General features: G+C 45.3%; 1 protein-coding gene across 2 annotated transcripts in view; it reads right to left on the bottom strand.

The window, feature by feature from the left end:
- CCNJL (cyclin J like) overlaps nucleotides 1–2,449 on the bottom strand; it is a 44,419-nt gene extending 41,970 nt beyond the window's left edge. Inside the window, exons 1-2 of one of the 2 annotated variants that reach the window (XM_007655278.4) lie at nucleotides 2,409–2,449; nucleotides 369–467 (exon numbers count right to left, since the gene is read on the bottom strand). In XM_007655278.4, coding sequence (XP_007653468.2) covers nucleotides 369–467; nucleotides 2,409–2,411 — 102 coding nt within the window. In that variant the 5' untranslated portion in view covers nucleotides 2,412–2,449. Of the gene's footprint in view, nucleotides 1–368; nucleotides 531–2,408 lie in introns of those variants that run through there. The other variant, XM_029052213.2, reaches the window with a different exon arrangement.
- Between the last annotated feature and the right edge of the window lie 14,176 nt (nucleotides 2,450–16,625).

Genomic DNA, 16,625 nt, shown 5'->3' with positions numbered 1-16,625 from the left:
GGCATCACCCTAAGTTTCACATCACTAGGCAGGAGCCTATTACAGGATCCTTGGGCTGCAAGGAGTTTGAGAGTCATCTAATCTATCCCCATCAAACCCATCCCAGTCGATGACTGCACGGGCTTGGGAATCAGAGGTCATGGGTTCGAATCCCGGCTCTGCCGCCTGTCAGCTGTGTGAGTGTGGGCAAATCACTTCTCTGTGCCTCGGTTACCTCATCTGTAAAAATGGGGATTAACACTGTGAGCCTCATGTGGGACAACCTGATTACCCTGTATCTACCCCAGCGCTTAGAACAGTGCTCTGCACATAGTAAGCACTTAACAAATACCCACATTATTATCTCTACCCTCAAGTGATTGCTTCACCTGTGCCTTTCGCCAGCGACGCAGGAACTGTGGGGGCCTCTGCTTGTCTTCAAGTCTGGAGTCTCCCATTGCGAATGACGGACGAGCCTTTGTCCTGATCTTTTGGGACCGAGAAATGAATTCTAGTGAAAGCAGTTGGTGCTCACGCTCTCCCGTCCCTGGCAGTTAGTCGTGTTCCCATAGGGGCTTGGACTGTAATGGCCCGGTAACAGTGCAACGAGGCTATGGCAGATTACGAGGTGCACCACTTCTTGAAATGCAGGACCTATCTGAAACCCAAGCGACTGCAGCAACAGGGCTGATAATAATAATAATAATGTTGGCATTTGTTAAGCGCTTATTATCTGAAGAGCACTGTTCTAAGCGCTGGGGGAGATACAGGATAATCAGGTTGCCCCAGGTGAGGCTCCCAGTTTTAATCCCCATTTTACAGATGAGGTCACTGAGGCACGGAGAAGTTAAGTGACTTGCCCACAGTCACACAGCTGACAAGTGGCAGAGCCAGGATCGAACCCATAACTTCTGACTCCCAAGCCCGTGCTCTTTCCACTGAGCTAAGTGCTGTGGGGGGGGGAATAGCATCCTAATCCGGCAGGCAGATTTGGTGGCCGCTGTGGTCTTCACCGCCCAGTTAAGCCAGTTTGGCGCATAGCAAGCGCTTCACAAGTGCCATAATGAGAATTATTATTATTTTTCATCATACCTCGCTGGACCTGTCCATCTTGAGGCAAGCCCAAAGTGGTTCTTCAGTCAGAAGGCTTCACCCCTGATGAAAAAGCTCTGGCAGACACTTCCCTGCTTGTAGAGGCAGGGCTAGAACCCAAGTCTCCTTAGTCCGAGAGCCGGGCTCTTCACCCCGGATTAATCTCTAATATATTATGTTTCTGCTCTCCCTCTGCATACTTGGTTCATAGCTCTGCATGCAGTGAGTGCTTAATAAATACTATAATTATTATTATTCCACTCACGCTGAATACTTCTTATCACTTACGTATAGCTCTGTAAATGATCACTTGGTATGCCTCTAATATTCATGGGAGTACTTTAACATATTGTGATTCTGTCACCTGTTTGTTATATTTGAGAAGCAGCATAGCTCAGTGGAAAGAGCCCGGGCTTGGTAGTCAGAAGGCGTGGGTTCTAATCCCGGCTCCGCCACTCGTCTGCTGTGTGACCTTGGGCAAGTCACTTCACTTCTCTGTGACTCGGTTACCTCATCTGTAAAAATGGGGATTAAAAAATGTGAAAAATGTGGGCAGGGATTGTCTCTATCTGTTGCCGAATTGTACATTTCAAGCGCTTAGTACAGTGCTCTGCACATAGTAAGCGCTCAATAAATACTATTGAATGAATGAATGAGCCCCATGTGGGACAATCTGATTACCCTGTATCTACCCCAGCGCTTAGAACAGTGCTCTGCACATAGAAAGCGCTTAAAAAATACCATAATTATTATATTTGTGCAATCATCCAGTCTGCCTCCAGAAGTCTGATGAGGCAATTGTCATGTTTTAGCCAGTGGAGTAGTGGCAGTGTGGGGGGTATTAAAGAATTGATCCCTCTGTCACTTCACTTCTCTGTGCCTCACTTCCCTCATCTGTAAAATGGGGATTAAGACTGTGAGCCCTACGTGGGACAACCTCATTCCCCTGTGTCTACCCCAGCGCTTAGAACAGTGCTCTGCACATAGTAAGCACTTAACAAATACCAACATTATTATGGGAGAAGCAGTGTGGGTCAGTGGAAAGAGCCCGGGCTTTGGAGTCAGAGGTCATGGGTTCGAATCCTGGCTCAGCCGCTTGTCAGCTGTGTGACTGTGGGCAAGTCACTTAACTTCTCTGGGCCTCAGTTACCTCATCTGTAAAATGGGGATTAAGACTGTGCGCCCCACGTCGGACAACCTGATTCCCCTTTGTCTACCCCAGCGCTTAGAACAGTGCTCTGCACATACTAAGCGCTTAACAAATACCAACATTATTATTATTATTATTATTAATTCTGGAAAAAATCTCAAAAGGAATTGTTTCTAGGATCTCACACCATCTCGGGTTCTTCCCAACGCTGGCACAATTTAAGAAGGCGGACTCCTGCAACAACAAAGTTACACTCATTAACCATCCCCAACTGAGGATCAGTGTTGCCTAATGGAAAGAGCACGAGGCTGGGAGTCAAGGGACCTCTAATCTGCCACGTGTCTACTGTGTGACCTTGGGCAAATCACTTAACTTTTCTGCATCTCAGTTACTTCATCTGTAAAATGGGGATTAAGACTGGAAGCCCCATGATGGGACATGTACTATGTCCAAACAGATTATCGTGTATCTGCCCCAGCTCTTAGTGTAGTTCTCTTAGGCAGAGAGTAAGCACTAAATAAATACCATTAAAAAAAAAATACTATTTATTGAGCAAAGCCCTGTACGAAGCACCTGAGAGAGTACAGTAGAAGCAAAGACCCCCCAGGAGCTTTCATTCCAGTAGAGAGGTAAATTAAAAAAAAATTACAATTAGTGGGAACAAAAAAAAGAGCAAAAAAAAAAAACCATAGTAATATGAGTATCTCACGGTGAAATAGAATAAATAACTGAATGGCGATTGAACAGCAATATATATACTTAAGTGTGAGGGTGGGTATGAATATGAAAGTACTGAGGGTGGCTGTTGTTGGATTGTCACAACTTGGAGTGTTGGGAATCCATTTCAAAATGGACAAACCCACTGAAAAGCCAAGGAAAACAGTAATGACTTTCTCAGCACTAACAAGTCTGCTGTATGACCTTGGGCAAGTCACTTCACTTCTCTGTGCCTCATTTTCCTCATCTGTAAAATGGGGATTGATTGTCCCACTTGGGACAGGGACCGTAATCAACCCGATTTGCTTGTATCCACCTAGTGCTTAGTACAGTGCTTGGCACATAGTAAGCATTTAACAAATGCCATTATAGTTAAGGCAACATTTATTCCGATCTCTTTTCTGCCGCTATCTCACCAATTTCCCCACTGCATTGTGAATGCTTCGCCCTGATTTTACATGTAAACTCCAAACTAGCACAAAGAGACTCAGACTGTGAGGATTTTGCCTTCCTTCTTTCATCTGGCAGTTCCTCATGGGCAAGTCCTAATTTTCTTTACGCTTTATTCTGCGCTACAGCACTCAATTCCTGTGGATGCTCAAATTGTTACATTTTTCTGTTTGTTTTTCCTCTAAATTCCTTGAGGGCAGGGAGGGGGTGTGATTCATTTCTTCCTAAATTCGCAAATGATTAGTAAAGCTTCTTCATAAGTAGGTGCTGGGGGGGGGGGGTCATATGGCCTCAAATGTCTTATTCAAATCTCTGGAGGCTCAGTGCCCTCCCATCATCTCTTCCCAACCATCTGCCTTGCCTCATTTCTTTTCTCTCTAGAAGAGCACTATTTTCACTGGATAAAGTGGAATAGGTTCTTCCCCTCATTTCCTCTTCTTCCACTCGCCCTTGCACTTGGATTTTCATATTGGGCACATAATCGTAATTTACCGTAAATCCTATGTGGGCCGGGAACGTGTCTACTGACTCTGTTATAGTGTATTCTCTCTAAGCGCTTAGTACAGTGCTTTGCACGCCGTAAGCACTCAATAATGTTGGTATTTGTTAAGCGCTTACTATGTGCAGAGCACTGTTCTAAGCGCTGGGGTAGATACAGGGTAATCAGATTGTCCCACGTGAGGGTCACAGTTATTCCCCATTTTACAGATGAGGTAACTGAGGCATAGAGAAGTCAAGTGACTTGCCCACAGTCACACAGCTGACAAGTGGCAGAGCTGGGAGTCGAACCCATGACCTCTGACTCCGAAGCCCAGGCTCTTTCCACTGAGCCACACTGCTTCAATAAAAAGCAATCGAATGAGCAAATAAATAGGATCGACTGATTTTCCTTTCAATGACTCACCCTTGGGCCTGACAGAGAATCACTTAGCCCCTTTGTCACCGTCTCTCTCCAAAACGTGTTCATTAAGAATCACTTAGCCCCCTTTGTCACCGTCTCTCTCCAAAACGTGTTCATTAAGAATCACTTAGCCCCCTTTTCACCGTCTCTCTCCGAAACGTGTTCATTAAGAACCATCCATTGAAAGGTGCTAGATAAAAAATGCCTCCCCTCCAGGAGCTTCTCTCTCTGACAAAATAACAGAACACTAACCGATCTATGGTATCAGAGTAGAGCGCTTACTTCACCAGGGTCAGCGACAGACATTTCCCTGAGGCAGGGAAAAATGTAATGTCCTTCCCTTTCGTTATGATAATAATAATAATAATAATGTTGGTATTTGTTAAGCGCTTACTATGTGCAGAGCACTGTTCTAAGAGCTGGGGGAGATACAGGGGAATCAGTGAACTGAGGCTCACAGTTAATCCCCATTTTACAGATGAGGTCACTGAGGCCCAGAGAAGTGGCTTGCCCAAAGTCACCCAGCTGCCAAGTGGCAGAGCGGGGATTCGAACCCATGATCTGACTCCCAAGCTCGGGCTCTTTCCACTGAGCCACGCTGCTTCTCTATGATATCACTCTGGTGTGCTGCTGGCATAGTGACTTTCTACTAGTTCAGTACTAGAGACAAGCACTCACTCCATCAGGGTCAGCTTCAGGCATTTCACTGAGGCAGGAAAAAATGTACTGCCCCTCCCTTTCTTTATGACATCACCATGGTATGCTGCAGACACAAGCAGCATACCAAAGTGACTTTATACAGGGGTTTATTGGCAGCATTTCTCCAAGGGGCCCTCCTCCTTGCTCCGGATCTGTTGCTTTCCTCTTCCCCTGTCCCTTTTCAAACCATCAGTCGTTCAAATCGTTTTTTATTGAGAGCTAACTATCTGCAGCGCTTGCCAAGGTACAGTGTTTCCCCCTCCGGAATGTAAACTCTGTTGTGGGCTTACAACGAGCCATCTACCAACTCTGTTATATTGTACTCTCCCAACCGCTTAGTAGTGGTCTGCATATAATAATAATAATGGTGGTATTTGTTAAGCGCTTACTATGTGCAAAGCACTGTTCTAAGCGCTGGGGGGATACAGGGTGATCAGATTGTCCCACGTGGGGCTCACAGTTTTAATCCCCATTGTACAGATGAGGTAACTGAGGCCCAGAGAAGTTAAGTGACTTGCCCACAGTCACAGAGCTGACAAGTGGCAGAGCCGGGAGTCGAACCCATGACCTCTGACTCCGAAGCCCAGGCTCTAAACACTCAATGAATGTGACCGACGGAATTAGATAATAGAGAAGCAGCTTGGCTCAGTGGAAAGAACAAGGGCTTGGGAGTCAGAGGTCATGAGTCCGAAACCCCGCTCTGACACGTGTCAGCTGTATGACTGTGGGCAAGTCACTTAACCTCTCTGCCTCAGTTACCTCCTCATCTGTGCCTGGCACATAGTAAGTGCTTAACAAAAGCCCTTAAAAAATCAAAACAAAAAAACTCGCCCAGACCAGTGTGCTGGCTGCTTGTCTAGAGAGGATTCATCTTCTTAGAGAGAACATCGAATGGATTTAACTTCTAGAAGTTGTAAGTCTAATTTATGGCTCCAGAGTCAGGTGCAGGCATTTCCAAATTTGCTAAATACTTTAATGAGTCCCACTTTGCCAGAGCATCTCAAAGCAGCCTGGAAAAAATAAGAAAGGAAGGATCCCACGAGCCACATAAAAAGGGCCAAAGAAGAGTGACTGTGGGCCAGTCACTTAACTTCTCTGTGCCTCAGTTACCTCATCTGTAAAATGGGGATTAAGACTGTGAGCCCATGTGGGACAACCTGATTACCCTGTATCTACCCCAGTGCTTAGAACAGTGCTCTGCACATAGTAAGAGCTTAACAAATATCAACATCATTATTATTATTATTATTAGATATGAACTCGGCCCTCAAGGACGGTACAGTGAGTATGAGAGACAGACACTAGGATATATTATAGCTGGGAAAGTAACGGAGACTAAAATTAGTGTTTGAATGTTAAGAGGGTGAGAGCGGGGTTTGGGAAGTGAAGAGTCAAGAGGACAGATTAAAAGGACAAATTGATCAATTGGCAGTAGGGTTGATGCAGTCTTGGAGTTTACAAAGGAACTGCTTCCCTTTGGGAAGGGCCTTCTCAACCTCTGGTCCCACACCCTTGACAGTGCACCCAGAGGGAGCAACGTAGCCTAGTGGATAGCAAGTGAGCCTGGGAGTCAGAAGAGCCTGGGTTCTAATCCTGGCTCCACCACTTGTCTGCGGTGACCTTGGACAAGTCAGTTAACTTCTTGGTGCCCCAGTTCCCTCATCTGTAAAATGGGGATTAAGGCTGTGAGCCCTACTGTGGGACAGGGACTGCGTCCAACCTGATTATCTTGTATCTACTTCAGTGCTTAGAATAGTGCCTGTCACATTCATTCAATAGTAATAATAATAATAATGTTGGCATTTATTAAGCGCTTACTATGTGCCAAGCACTGTTCTAAGCGCTGGGGTAGACACAAGGGAATCAGGTTGTCCCACGTGGGGCTCACAGTCTTAATCCCCATTTTACAGATGAGGTAACTGAGGCACAGAGAAGTTAAGTGACTTGCCCACAGTCACACAGCTGACAAGTGGCGGATCCGGGATTTGAACTCATGACCTCTGACTCCAAAGCCCATGCTCTTTCCACTGAGCCACGCCGCTTCTCTGATTTATTGAACGCTTACTATGTGCAGAGCACTGTACTAAGCACTTGGAATGGACAATTCGGCAACAGATAGAGACACTCCCGGCCCAATGATGGCTCACAGTCTAATCTGGGGAGACAGACAGCAAAGTAAAACAGAACAAAACAAAAACAAGACTATATTATCATGATAAATAGAATCAAGGGGATGTACATCTCATTAACAGAATAAATAGGGTAATTAATATATACAAATGAGGACATTGCTGAGGGAAGGGGAAGGGGGAGGTAGAGAGGCAGAGGGTGAGGTGGGGAGGGGGAGCAGAGGGAAAGGAGGCTCAGATGAGGGGGAGGTGAAGGGGGAAGGGGGGGAGCTAAGTCGGGGAAGTCCTCTTGGAGGAGGTGAGCTAGCGCTTAACAAATACCATCTTGAAAAAAAAAACTGCCTCAGTTCCTTACCACCTTTAACTGGCCCTGACTCTTTCTACAAGAGAGCTGTATTTCTTCTTTTTCTTCTTCATCCTCTCCCTAGTACTTAAGCTTTGGGTATATACTTCTGCAAAGTTGTATTTAGCTTTATGTTTCTCCATCATGTGGCTTTCTATGCCCGTTTCTGTGCTTGACCCATTTCCCATGTTAGATTTACTGCAAATCTACATTTTCATTTATTAATCGGAAAAAGCTGGATCAGTTTAGGAGCACCCTCAGAAAAATACTCTCTTTTAAAGTGTCTTAAAAGATGGAAAAGGTGTTGAAGGAAAGGTTGACTCTATTATACTATAGAGGAGGGGTTTTCCTCTGTCCTTCCCTTTTGCATATTTACAATATCCTATTGCTTCCGCTGTATTCAACTGTATTACAATGCTTCCACTGTATTCAGTGATTAAAATAATAATTGTTGCATTTCATTCATTCATTCATTCATTCATTCAATAGTATTTATTGAGCGCTTACTATGTGCAGAGCACTGTACTAAGAGCTTGGAATGAACAAGTCGGCAACAGATAGAGACAGCCCCTGCCGTTTGACGGGCTTACAGTCTAATCGGGGGAATTTGTTTAGTGCTCACTATGTGCCAAGCACTCTACCGAACAGCTGGGGTAGGTACTAGATAATCAGGTCCCACAGGGTGCTTGCAGCCTAAGTAAGAGGGAAAACAGGCATTGAATCTTCATTATGCAGATGAGGCACCTGAGGTACAGAGTAGTTAAGTGTCTTGCCCAAAGTCACACAGCAGGTATGTTATGGATCCGGGAATAGAACCTAAATCCTCTGAACTCCAGGTCCGGGCTCTTTCCACTAGGCCACACTACTTCCTAGTAACCAAGATGTTACTGAGGGTAGGATTTCAACCATGTGATTAATCTCTCCTGAGAGGAAGTCTTTTCTATATTCGCAGCCTAAAATAGGTATTGTAGGGTTTATTTTCTAGCCCCCTGCCCTATCAGTACTAGCAAATCCTCTGGGCAAGTCCCTTATCTTCTCTGTGCCTCAGTTCCCTCAATCGCAAAATGGGGATTTAATGCCTGTTCTCCCTCTTACTTGGACTGTGAGCACCATGTGCAATCTAATTATCTTGTAACTACTCCAGCACTTAGTAAGGTGCTTAACCCCTAGTAAGCACTTAACACATGCTATTATTGTTATTATTATTATTACATCCCTTGTCTGAGGCTGCTCAGGCACCAAGGGGGCTTCTGACTTTAAGCTCGTGGTGGGCAGGGAATAGGTCTACCAACTCTACTTACTTACTGTTAGATTCACTTCTACGCTGCTCCACACATAGTAAGCTCCCAATAAATGTGTTTGATTGATTGATGCTGAGGAGCATTTCCGGAGAACTTCCTTTAGCACTTAGTTCAGGACTTTGAATGCAGAGAGTGCTTAAGAAATGGTATTGATGGACTGGTTGACCCATGGGCAGCCTGAGCCTCCTCTCATCCAGCTCTAGGACTTCCACACTGAGGTCATGTAACACAGTGCCACTGCAGGGGATCGTCCAAATCCCCAGCTAACACTCCGCACCATAACACCTCGGTAGTTCTACTTAGGGAAGAGCTGCCCTGGTTTCCTCTTGGTATATGAAGCCTGGGCAGGGCTGCTTTGAACAAATATAGGTAACACAAACAATTGGTTGGAGGCAGTGAGTTCCCTAAACCAGGAGCCGGCATAACATCAAAGGCTCTGTTCCTCCCAGCCCCCTCAGCAGACAATGAACAGGAAGAGGGCTCTAAACTGGACTGTAAATGTTCGTACAGCCCATCCTCTCTGTCTAAACCTACTTGGGGTTGGAAACATTTGGATGGCTGTCCCTCAGATCAACGGGATAACACTTGGACCAGCTTTTCTGAGAAGCTGACAAAGATACTAGGTTAAAAAGAGGCCAGGAGTCAGAGAATCTGCAGTTAGAAAATTCCTGGTGACATTATTATGCAATAATAGATTGAAATTTGCATGCAGGGGGACCACAAAACTGCTTCAGTATTTTAGTCTAAGCACGACAGTGGCCCGGTACTCCTTAGAAGATGGGGACTGAGAAGCTTATTCAGGTGTCTTCAGTCTCAAGGGGTTTCTACCTTTCGCAACTCTCTGCAGCATCCACTGGCCAGACGTCTAGCTCTCTATAATAATGATGGTATTTGTTAAGGGCTTATTATGTGCAAAGCACTGTTCTAGGTGCTGGAAAGTTGCTGGGAGCTTCTCCCCGTCCCTTAAGTAGGAGGGAGAACAGGTATTGAAGCCCCATTTTACAGATGAGGAGACTGAGGCAAAGAGAGATTAACTGACTAGTCCAATCCCTTGTGGTCCTTTCCAGTTCTATGACTCTATGTGGAGCTAGTTTGGCAAAAGAGTTATACTGTATCCCAGATGAAGAAACGAAATCACAACGTGGTTAAGTGATGTCTCCGAAAGTACGGGAAATTTGCCTCTCACCTGCAACGTGCCAAGCTCTTCTCTGACTCTAAACTTGAGGGCAGGGATCATGTCTACCCACTCTATTGCATTCTCCCAAGTGCTTAGTTCACTATCCTCTCCCAGTTCACCCACACACAAAGTAAGCACTCAATAAATACCACTGATTGATGGATAGATTGGGGTGGTGGTGGGGGATATCTCAGGTCTCCTCCCTCACTCTCGGCCCCTCATCCCAAGTAAGACAGGGAAGGAACAGGTGGTGTGGCAAGTTAAAAAAATGAAAAGTCTGGCAGGGGAGGTCCCGGGCCATCCACGTGTGGGCAGTCTGGTGGGATCTAGGGACAGGGAGATTATAGGGATGAAGGAGGGGTGGGTTTGGGAGCTCCAGATTCACCTCTGGGAGATGCAGGGAATGAAAATTCCAAAGAGCCTCGGGGAAGGTGGGGTCAGGAGGAGGAAGTGGGCAGCCGTCGGGCAGGGATGGGCCGGAGCCGGGGGTGTAGATCAAGGCCGGTCACCACTTCAAACTTCTGCCTCCCCAGAGTGAAATTTGTTCCACAGTTGCCCATCCACAAATGAATTAAACTCCTCTGACTTTCCCTTCGGGCTGATCTCATAGGGTAGACAGAAAAGCAGTTAGACAACTGAGGTCCTTTGAGCTACGGCCGGCTGACGGACTGGCAGGACTGAGGAGGGCCCAAAGGTGCAGCCAGAGAGGCACTAAAATTATGCTGGGCTTATCCGTCATGGCTCTCAAAGGCCTCTCCCTTTGACCGAAAGAGGATTCTGTAAATTCACCCGGAACGTGAGCAGGAACGCTGGAAATCAGAGCTGTGCAGAGTTGTTTCCTTTTCGATTAGCACCTCATCTATCTGAATCTAAACCTGGAGAAAGGAAACTGGAGCTCTGAATCCCAGCTTCAAGGGAAGGTTGGTGTTTCCTTAATTTTATAGCGGGGCTGACTCTTTCCAAAGCTGCCTAGGTGGACTAGATTTCCCCTAGCTTTATAGCAGGTTGTAGTTTGCCCAGGCCCTCCGAAACCCATCTGCTGCTCAAGAAAATAAAATCATCCCAGCTGTTCAGCAGTTGGCAGCGAAACTAAGGAAGGTATTTAATTTTTTTTTTAAATGAGGGCTTAGAGAGCTGTCCTTAAGGCCTTTCTGGTAAGACTCCTTCAAGGGGGAGTTCTCTGGAGAGAAGCACATTGAAAAAGTCACCGAGCAGGGAGGGGTATGAGTTTGTATGGGTGTAGCACACCCATACTTCTATACCTCGGTTAATACAAGGAACAGATTGCAAACCTATTTTCTGTTGTTGTGACCTGTCCTTTTGACATTCACAATATGTTCACTTTTCTACTTGAGAGAGCCCTGTGAGTCTGCCAAGACAGTAATCTACGTGAGAAATGGCCGTGGGAAAGGAAAGCAGAGGAAAAAAAAGAAAACAGCTCAAACAAACCCTGAAATACCTGCCTTAGCATCTTTGGTGAGAACACCAGGAAAGCAGCGGGTTTACACCTTTAATTGAAACCGACTAGCTCAGGGGAAAACCATGTGATCCTCCCTCCTTCTTCTATCAAAATTATTTGATAGAAGATAGATTTTGTTTATTCTAATGACCAGTTAGATTTTGTTTATTCTAAAGACAAATTAATCAAAGCTATTTGGCTAATTTGTCATTAGAATAAACAAAATCTGGAAATGCTCTGTGACAGATTGCAAAGATGAGAATCGCTGACCAAATCTGCAGATATACATGAATTTATGAAGTTTCAAAATTTCAGTCTCCTTTTTAAACTATGCCTGAGAAATGGTCACCGTGTCACCCCTAAGCTACAGATGCCTAAACTACATCCATTTAATGGATTCTTAGTACCGTAACTTGCTATCCTTCTGGATTCTCCAAAAATACACTGCTTGATTGAGACTGTGAACCCTACGTGGGACAGGGACTGTTTCCAACCTGATTTGCTTGTATCTACCCCAGAGCTTAGTACAGTGCCTGGCACATAGTAAGTGCTTAAGTGGAAAGAGCCCGGGCCTGGGAGTCAGAGGTCATGGGTTTCGAATCCCTGCTCTGCCACTTGTCAGCTGGGTGACTGTGGGCAAGTCACTTCTCTTCTCTGTGCCTCAGTGACCTCATCTGTAAAATGGGGATTAACTGTGAGCCTCACGTGGGACAACCTGATTACCCTGTATCTATCCCAGCACTTAAAACAGTGCTCTGCACATACTAAGCCCTCAACAAATACCACCATTATTATTATTAAATACGATTATCATTATTATTAATAATAATTGCACAGTCTCTAAAATAGCATACCCCCGGAAAGAGTCATGATTTAATTTAGAATGGTAGTTTTTCTGGTAGTTTTTTTTTTTCCTCTGCTTTCCTTTCCCAAGCGGTATACAGGCTCGTTTACCAGAAATCTATGTGTTGGATTTTGCAAATCCAAAGAGAAGGCAAGAAAGCGGTAGAAAAAGAGGAGGAGGGCGTATGCTGAGGGCCAAATGCTCCTTACTGTGCGTAGATATTTTGAGTGGGAAAAGCACCCCCTCTGCAGGAAAGAGTGAGGACAGGGAAGAAAAAAGAGCCGAGGGTTTGCTAACAGGGAAAGGCAACCCACATTCAGTGTTGGTATCTGTTAAGCGCTTACTAAAATTTGTTAAGCGCTTACTATGTGCAGAACACCGTTCTAAGCGCTGGGGTAGATACAGGGTAATCAGGTTGCCCCACCTGAGGCTCCCAGTCTTAATCCCCATTTTCCAGACGAGGACACTGAGGCACAGAGAAATGAAGTGACTTGCCCACAGTCACGCAGCTAACAAGTGGCAGAGGCGGGATTCGAACCCATGACCTCTGACTCCCAAGCCCGGGCTCTTTCTACTGAGCCACGCTGCTTCTCTAATGGCACCAGAGGCCTTGAAGTCCAGGATTGGTATTTTCAGATCCCAGCCTCCCTCCACCTTGGTTCCTCTCATCAAATTCAGCTGCTCGGAAGACATCCCCCTACTCATGCCGACCGAGAGAGGAATGCAAAGACCTGTGGCCCAGGAGAGAAGATCAGAGGTCAATCAATCGTATTTATTGAGCGCTTATTGTGAGCAGAGCACTGTATTAAGCTTGGGAGAGTACAATATGTCAGTTGGCAGACACGTTCCCTGCCCACAGTCTAGAGGATGGGGGTTCCCCATGGAGAAACAATCGAGGCTTGGGAATTTGGTTTACTTCTGCAAAATGACACGTGTGACATCACCGCTTTACACTGTGTGCCCAGCATAATGTTTATGTCACATTCCTCTCAATTCCCAGTAGTCTCTTATATTAGAGAAGCAGCGTGGCTCAGTGGAAAGAGCCCGGGCTTGGGAGTCAGAGGTCATGGGTTCAAATTCCAGCTCTGCCGCTTGTCAGCTGTGTGACTGTGGGCAAGTCACTTTACTTCTCTGGGCCTCAGTTACCTCATCTGTAAAATGGGGATGAAGACTGTGAGCCTCATTTGGGACAACCTGATTGCCCTGTATCTATCTACACCAGCGCTTAGAACAGTGCTCTGACTGTCTCTATCTGGTACCGATTTGTCCATTCCAAGTGCTTAGTACAGTGCTCTGCACATAGTAAGCGCTCAATAAATACTATTGAATGAACATAGTAAGCGCTTAACAAATATCGACATTATTACTGAATTGTACATTCCAAGCGCTTAGTACAGTGCTCTGCACACAATAAGTGCTCAATACCTACCAGTAATTGATTGATTGATTGAGTGCTGTCAGTGGTCATAATAATCATTATTATGGCATTTGTTTAGTGCTTACCATGTGCTAAGTGCTGTTCTAAGCACTGGGGTAGATATAAGGTAATCAGGTTGTTCCACGTGGGGCTCACAGTCTTAATCCCCATTTTAAAGATAAGGTAACTGAGGCAGAGGCAGAGAGAAGTTTCCTGTCCTAATAAAGACATGTGGTCACGTGAGGAAAGTGATATGTTTAGAAGATAATAATGTTGGTGTTTGTTAAGTGCTTACTACGTGCAGAGCACTGTTCTAAGCGCTGGGGTAGATAAAGGGTAATCGGGTTGTCCCACGTGGGGCTCACAGTCTTAATCCCCATTTTACAGATAAGGTAACTGAGGCAGAGAGAAGTTAACTAGCTTGCCCAAGGTCGCATAGCAGACAAGTGGCAGAGTTGGGATTAGAACCCATGTCCTCCGACTCCCAAATCACTGCTATTTCCACTAGCCACGCTGGTCATCCTGGGCTGAGCTGAGAAGGATGTGGAAATAAATGATAGGGCTAATTAAATGAAGAGGAAACTGGTTTGTTTTTTTTTGAGAGAGTAGATTAATCCCAGTTCTGCCACTTACCTGCTGTGTTTACTCATCTATAAAATGGGAGTTCGATATCTATTTATCATCCTTCCTATTACTTAGGCTGTGAGGCCCCTGGGAAGAGGGACTCTGTCCATCCATTCTGCTTGTTTTCTATCTACTCCAATACTTAGCACAGTGCTTGGCACACAGTAAGTGCTTAGCAAATACCAGAAATATTATAATCAATGAGACTATACTGTCATGAATCAATGGTTCACCTATTGGTTTCACACATGGATATGTGGTCCTTGGGAGAAAAAAGCACTGAAGAGACCACAACCCCAAGGTTAGCGGCAGTGGTAGGGTGTAGGTGGAGTTACACATCTCTTGAGTCTCTACTGACTGAAGGCAAGCAAGAAGAGACAACCTCCTGACCCGCAGGACTCTTCATTTGGGCTATTTTGGAAGGTAACTGGGCTGGAAGTGAGATATTTTGGTTAATAACATCCTGGGAGTATTTGTTAAGTGCTTGCTATGTCCTCATTGTGGGCAAGGAACATATCTATCAACTCTGTAATATTGTACTCTCTGAAGTGCTTAGTACAGTGCTCTGCACAAAATAAACACTCAATACATATGATTAATTCCCAAACACTGTTCTAAGCAAGATAATCGGATGGGACACAGTGCCTCTCCCACCTGGGGATCAGTCTAAACAGGAGGGCTCACTTTACAGCTGAGGAATCTGAGTCACAGAAAAGTGAAGTGACTTGCCAAGGTCACAAAGCAGGCAAGTGGCAGAGCCAGGATTAGAACTCAGGTCGTCTTCCAGACCCATGTTCTTTCCATTAGGCCACGCTGCATTCAAAGAGCAAGATGTCCTGTTCTATTTCTTGGATAAAGGCCCAATAAGCCTCCAATTCATTTTTTTTTTCAATGATCAATCACTGAGCACACAGGTAATACTCAGAGGGATGCCTGGAGAGCCTGAGCAATCAATCAACCCTATTTATTAAACACTGTGTGCAGAGGACTGTACTAAAGCATGTGAGAGAGTACAATACAACTTAGATCTCCTTCCAATTCCTTTTTATTGAGCTAAGGCATCATCTGGGTTGTACTTTATTTAGTATGGTCATGAAGCCTGGCTGGACTCATAATATTTCTTTGATTTTACAGATCTCCAGGACCAGTCCATACCCGTCTGGCCGTGGCAGAGAGAGATTGTGAGTCCCTTGAGTGCCAAGGACCATGTTTAATTCTCACCTGTGAATTCTTCACCCGTGCTTAGCCCATTGTTTTGCCCATAGTAAGTGCTTAATAAAGACTATTAAAAAATACGATTACTCCTAGCACCCAGTAAACTGGATACAGTATCACTAATCTTTGCCCCAAGTTCTGCCTCAGGATCGCGGATGGCATTTCAGCAGTCTCTCCATATAGTTTCCTTGTCTTGTTTTTGCATTTACATATTTTACCCAATCTTGAAGGTTTGGTTGCTTTCATTTAGTGATCTATTCCTCACTGCCAGTGCAGAGAAGAGAAGATGCACTCAATAAATGCCACTGACTGACTGACCCAGTAGATTGAGGGGAGGAAAGGAAAGAGAGGAGGGGGTGGAGAATAAAACTGGAAGGGTTAAACCTCTCAGGGAGGGGAAGGAAGAACACAAACAATAGTAACAGAAAAGTTAACACTTCCGTGAGCATAATTAAGAGGAATGGGAAGAGCCCATTCTTCCTCCTATGCAAAAAAAAAAAGCTTAGTAACTGCAGTTTGAGAACCATTGCCCTTTGGGGATAAAGTGCAGTGTGATTCTCTGGTTGCTTCTGGATGCAGAAAGAACAAAGGGAACAAGTTTCAAGGTGCACTGCATTTCCCTATCTAAAGAAGGAAAGGGGGAATTGGAGAACTGTTGGGGAGTGTTTACCTGGAAGCAGCCTGGCTAATTAAAAGGCACACAAGATAAGGTGACCAGATTTTTGAGACAGGGGATGGGATGGGTAAAAAGGCAAGTAAAATAGAAAGATAGAGTTGGAGGTATGCAGAAGTAGAGGAGAGAAAAAGAGAAAGGGGAAGGAAAGAGAGAGGGAGAGAGAAAGGGGGGAGGGAGAGAGAGAGGGAAGGGAAAGAGAGAAAGGGGAGGGAAAGAGAGAGAAGAAAAAGAGGGGAAGGGAAAGTAGGGGATGAGAGAGAGAGGGTGAGGGAAAGAAGGGGGGGAGAGAAAGTGGAGGAAAAGCTAGAAGGAGAGAGGAAGAAAAAGGGCAGGGGAAGAAAGGTGGGGGCATACAGACTGAAAGGGACAAAAAGGAGGACAGAGAGGGATGGGGAAAGTCGAATACAGGGATGGAAGGATTAGGGTAAATAAGGATGATATACAGACACAAA

This window comes from Ornithorhynchus anatinus, chromosome X1 (assembly GCF_004115215.2).
Source record: "Ornithorhynchus anatinus isolate Pmale09 chromosome X1, mOrnAna1.pri.v4, whole genome shotgun sequence".
Lineage (NCBI taxonomy): Eukaryota > Metazoa > Chordata > Mammalia > Monotremata > Ornithorhynchidae > Ornithorhynchus > Ornithorhynchus anatinus.
This window is presented reverse-complemented; position numbering and strand designations above follow the sequence as displayed.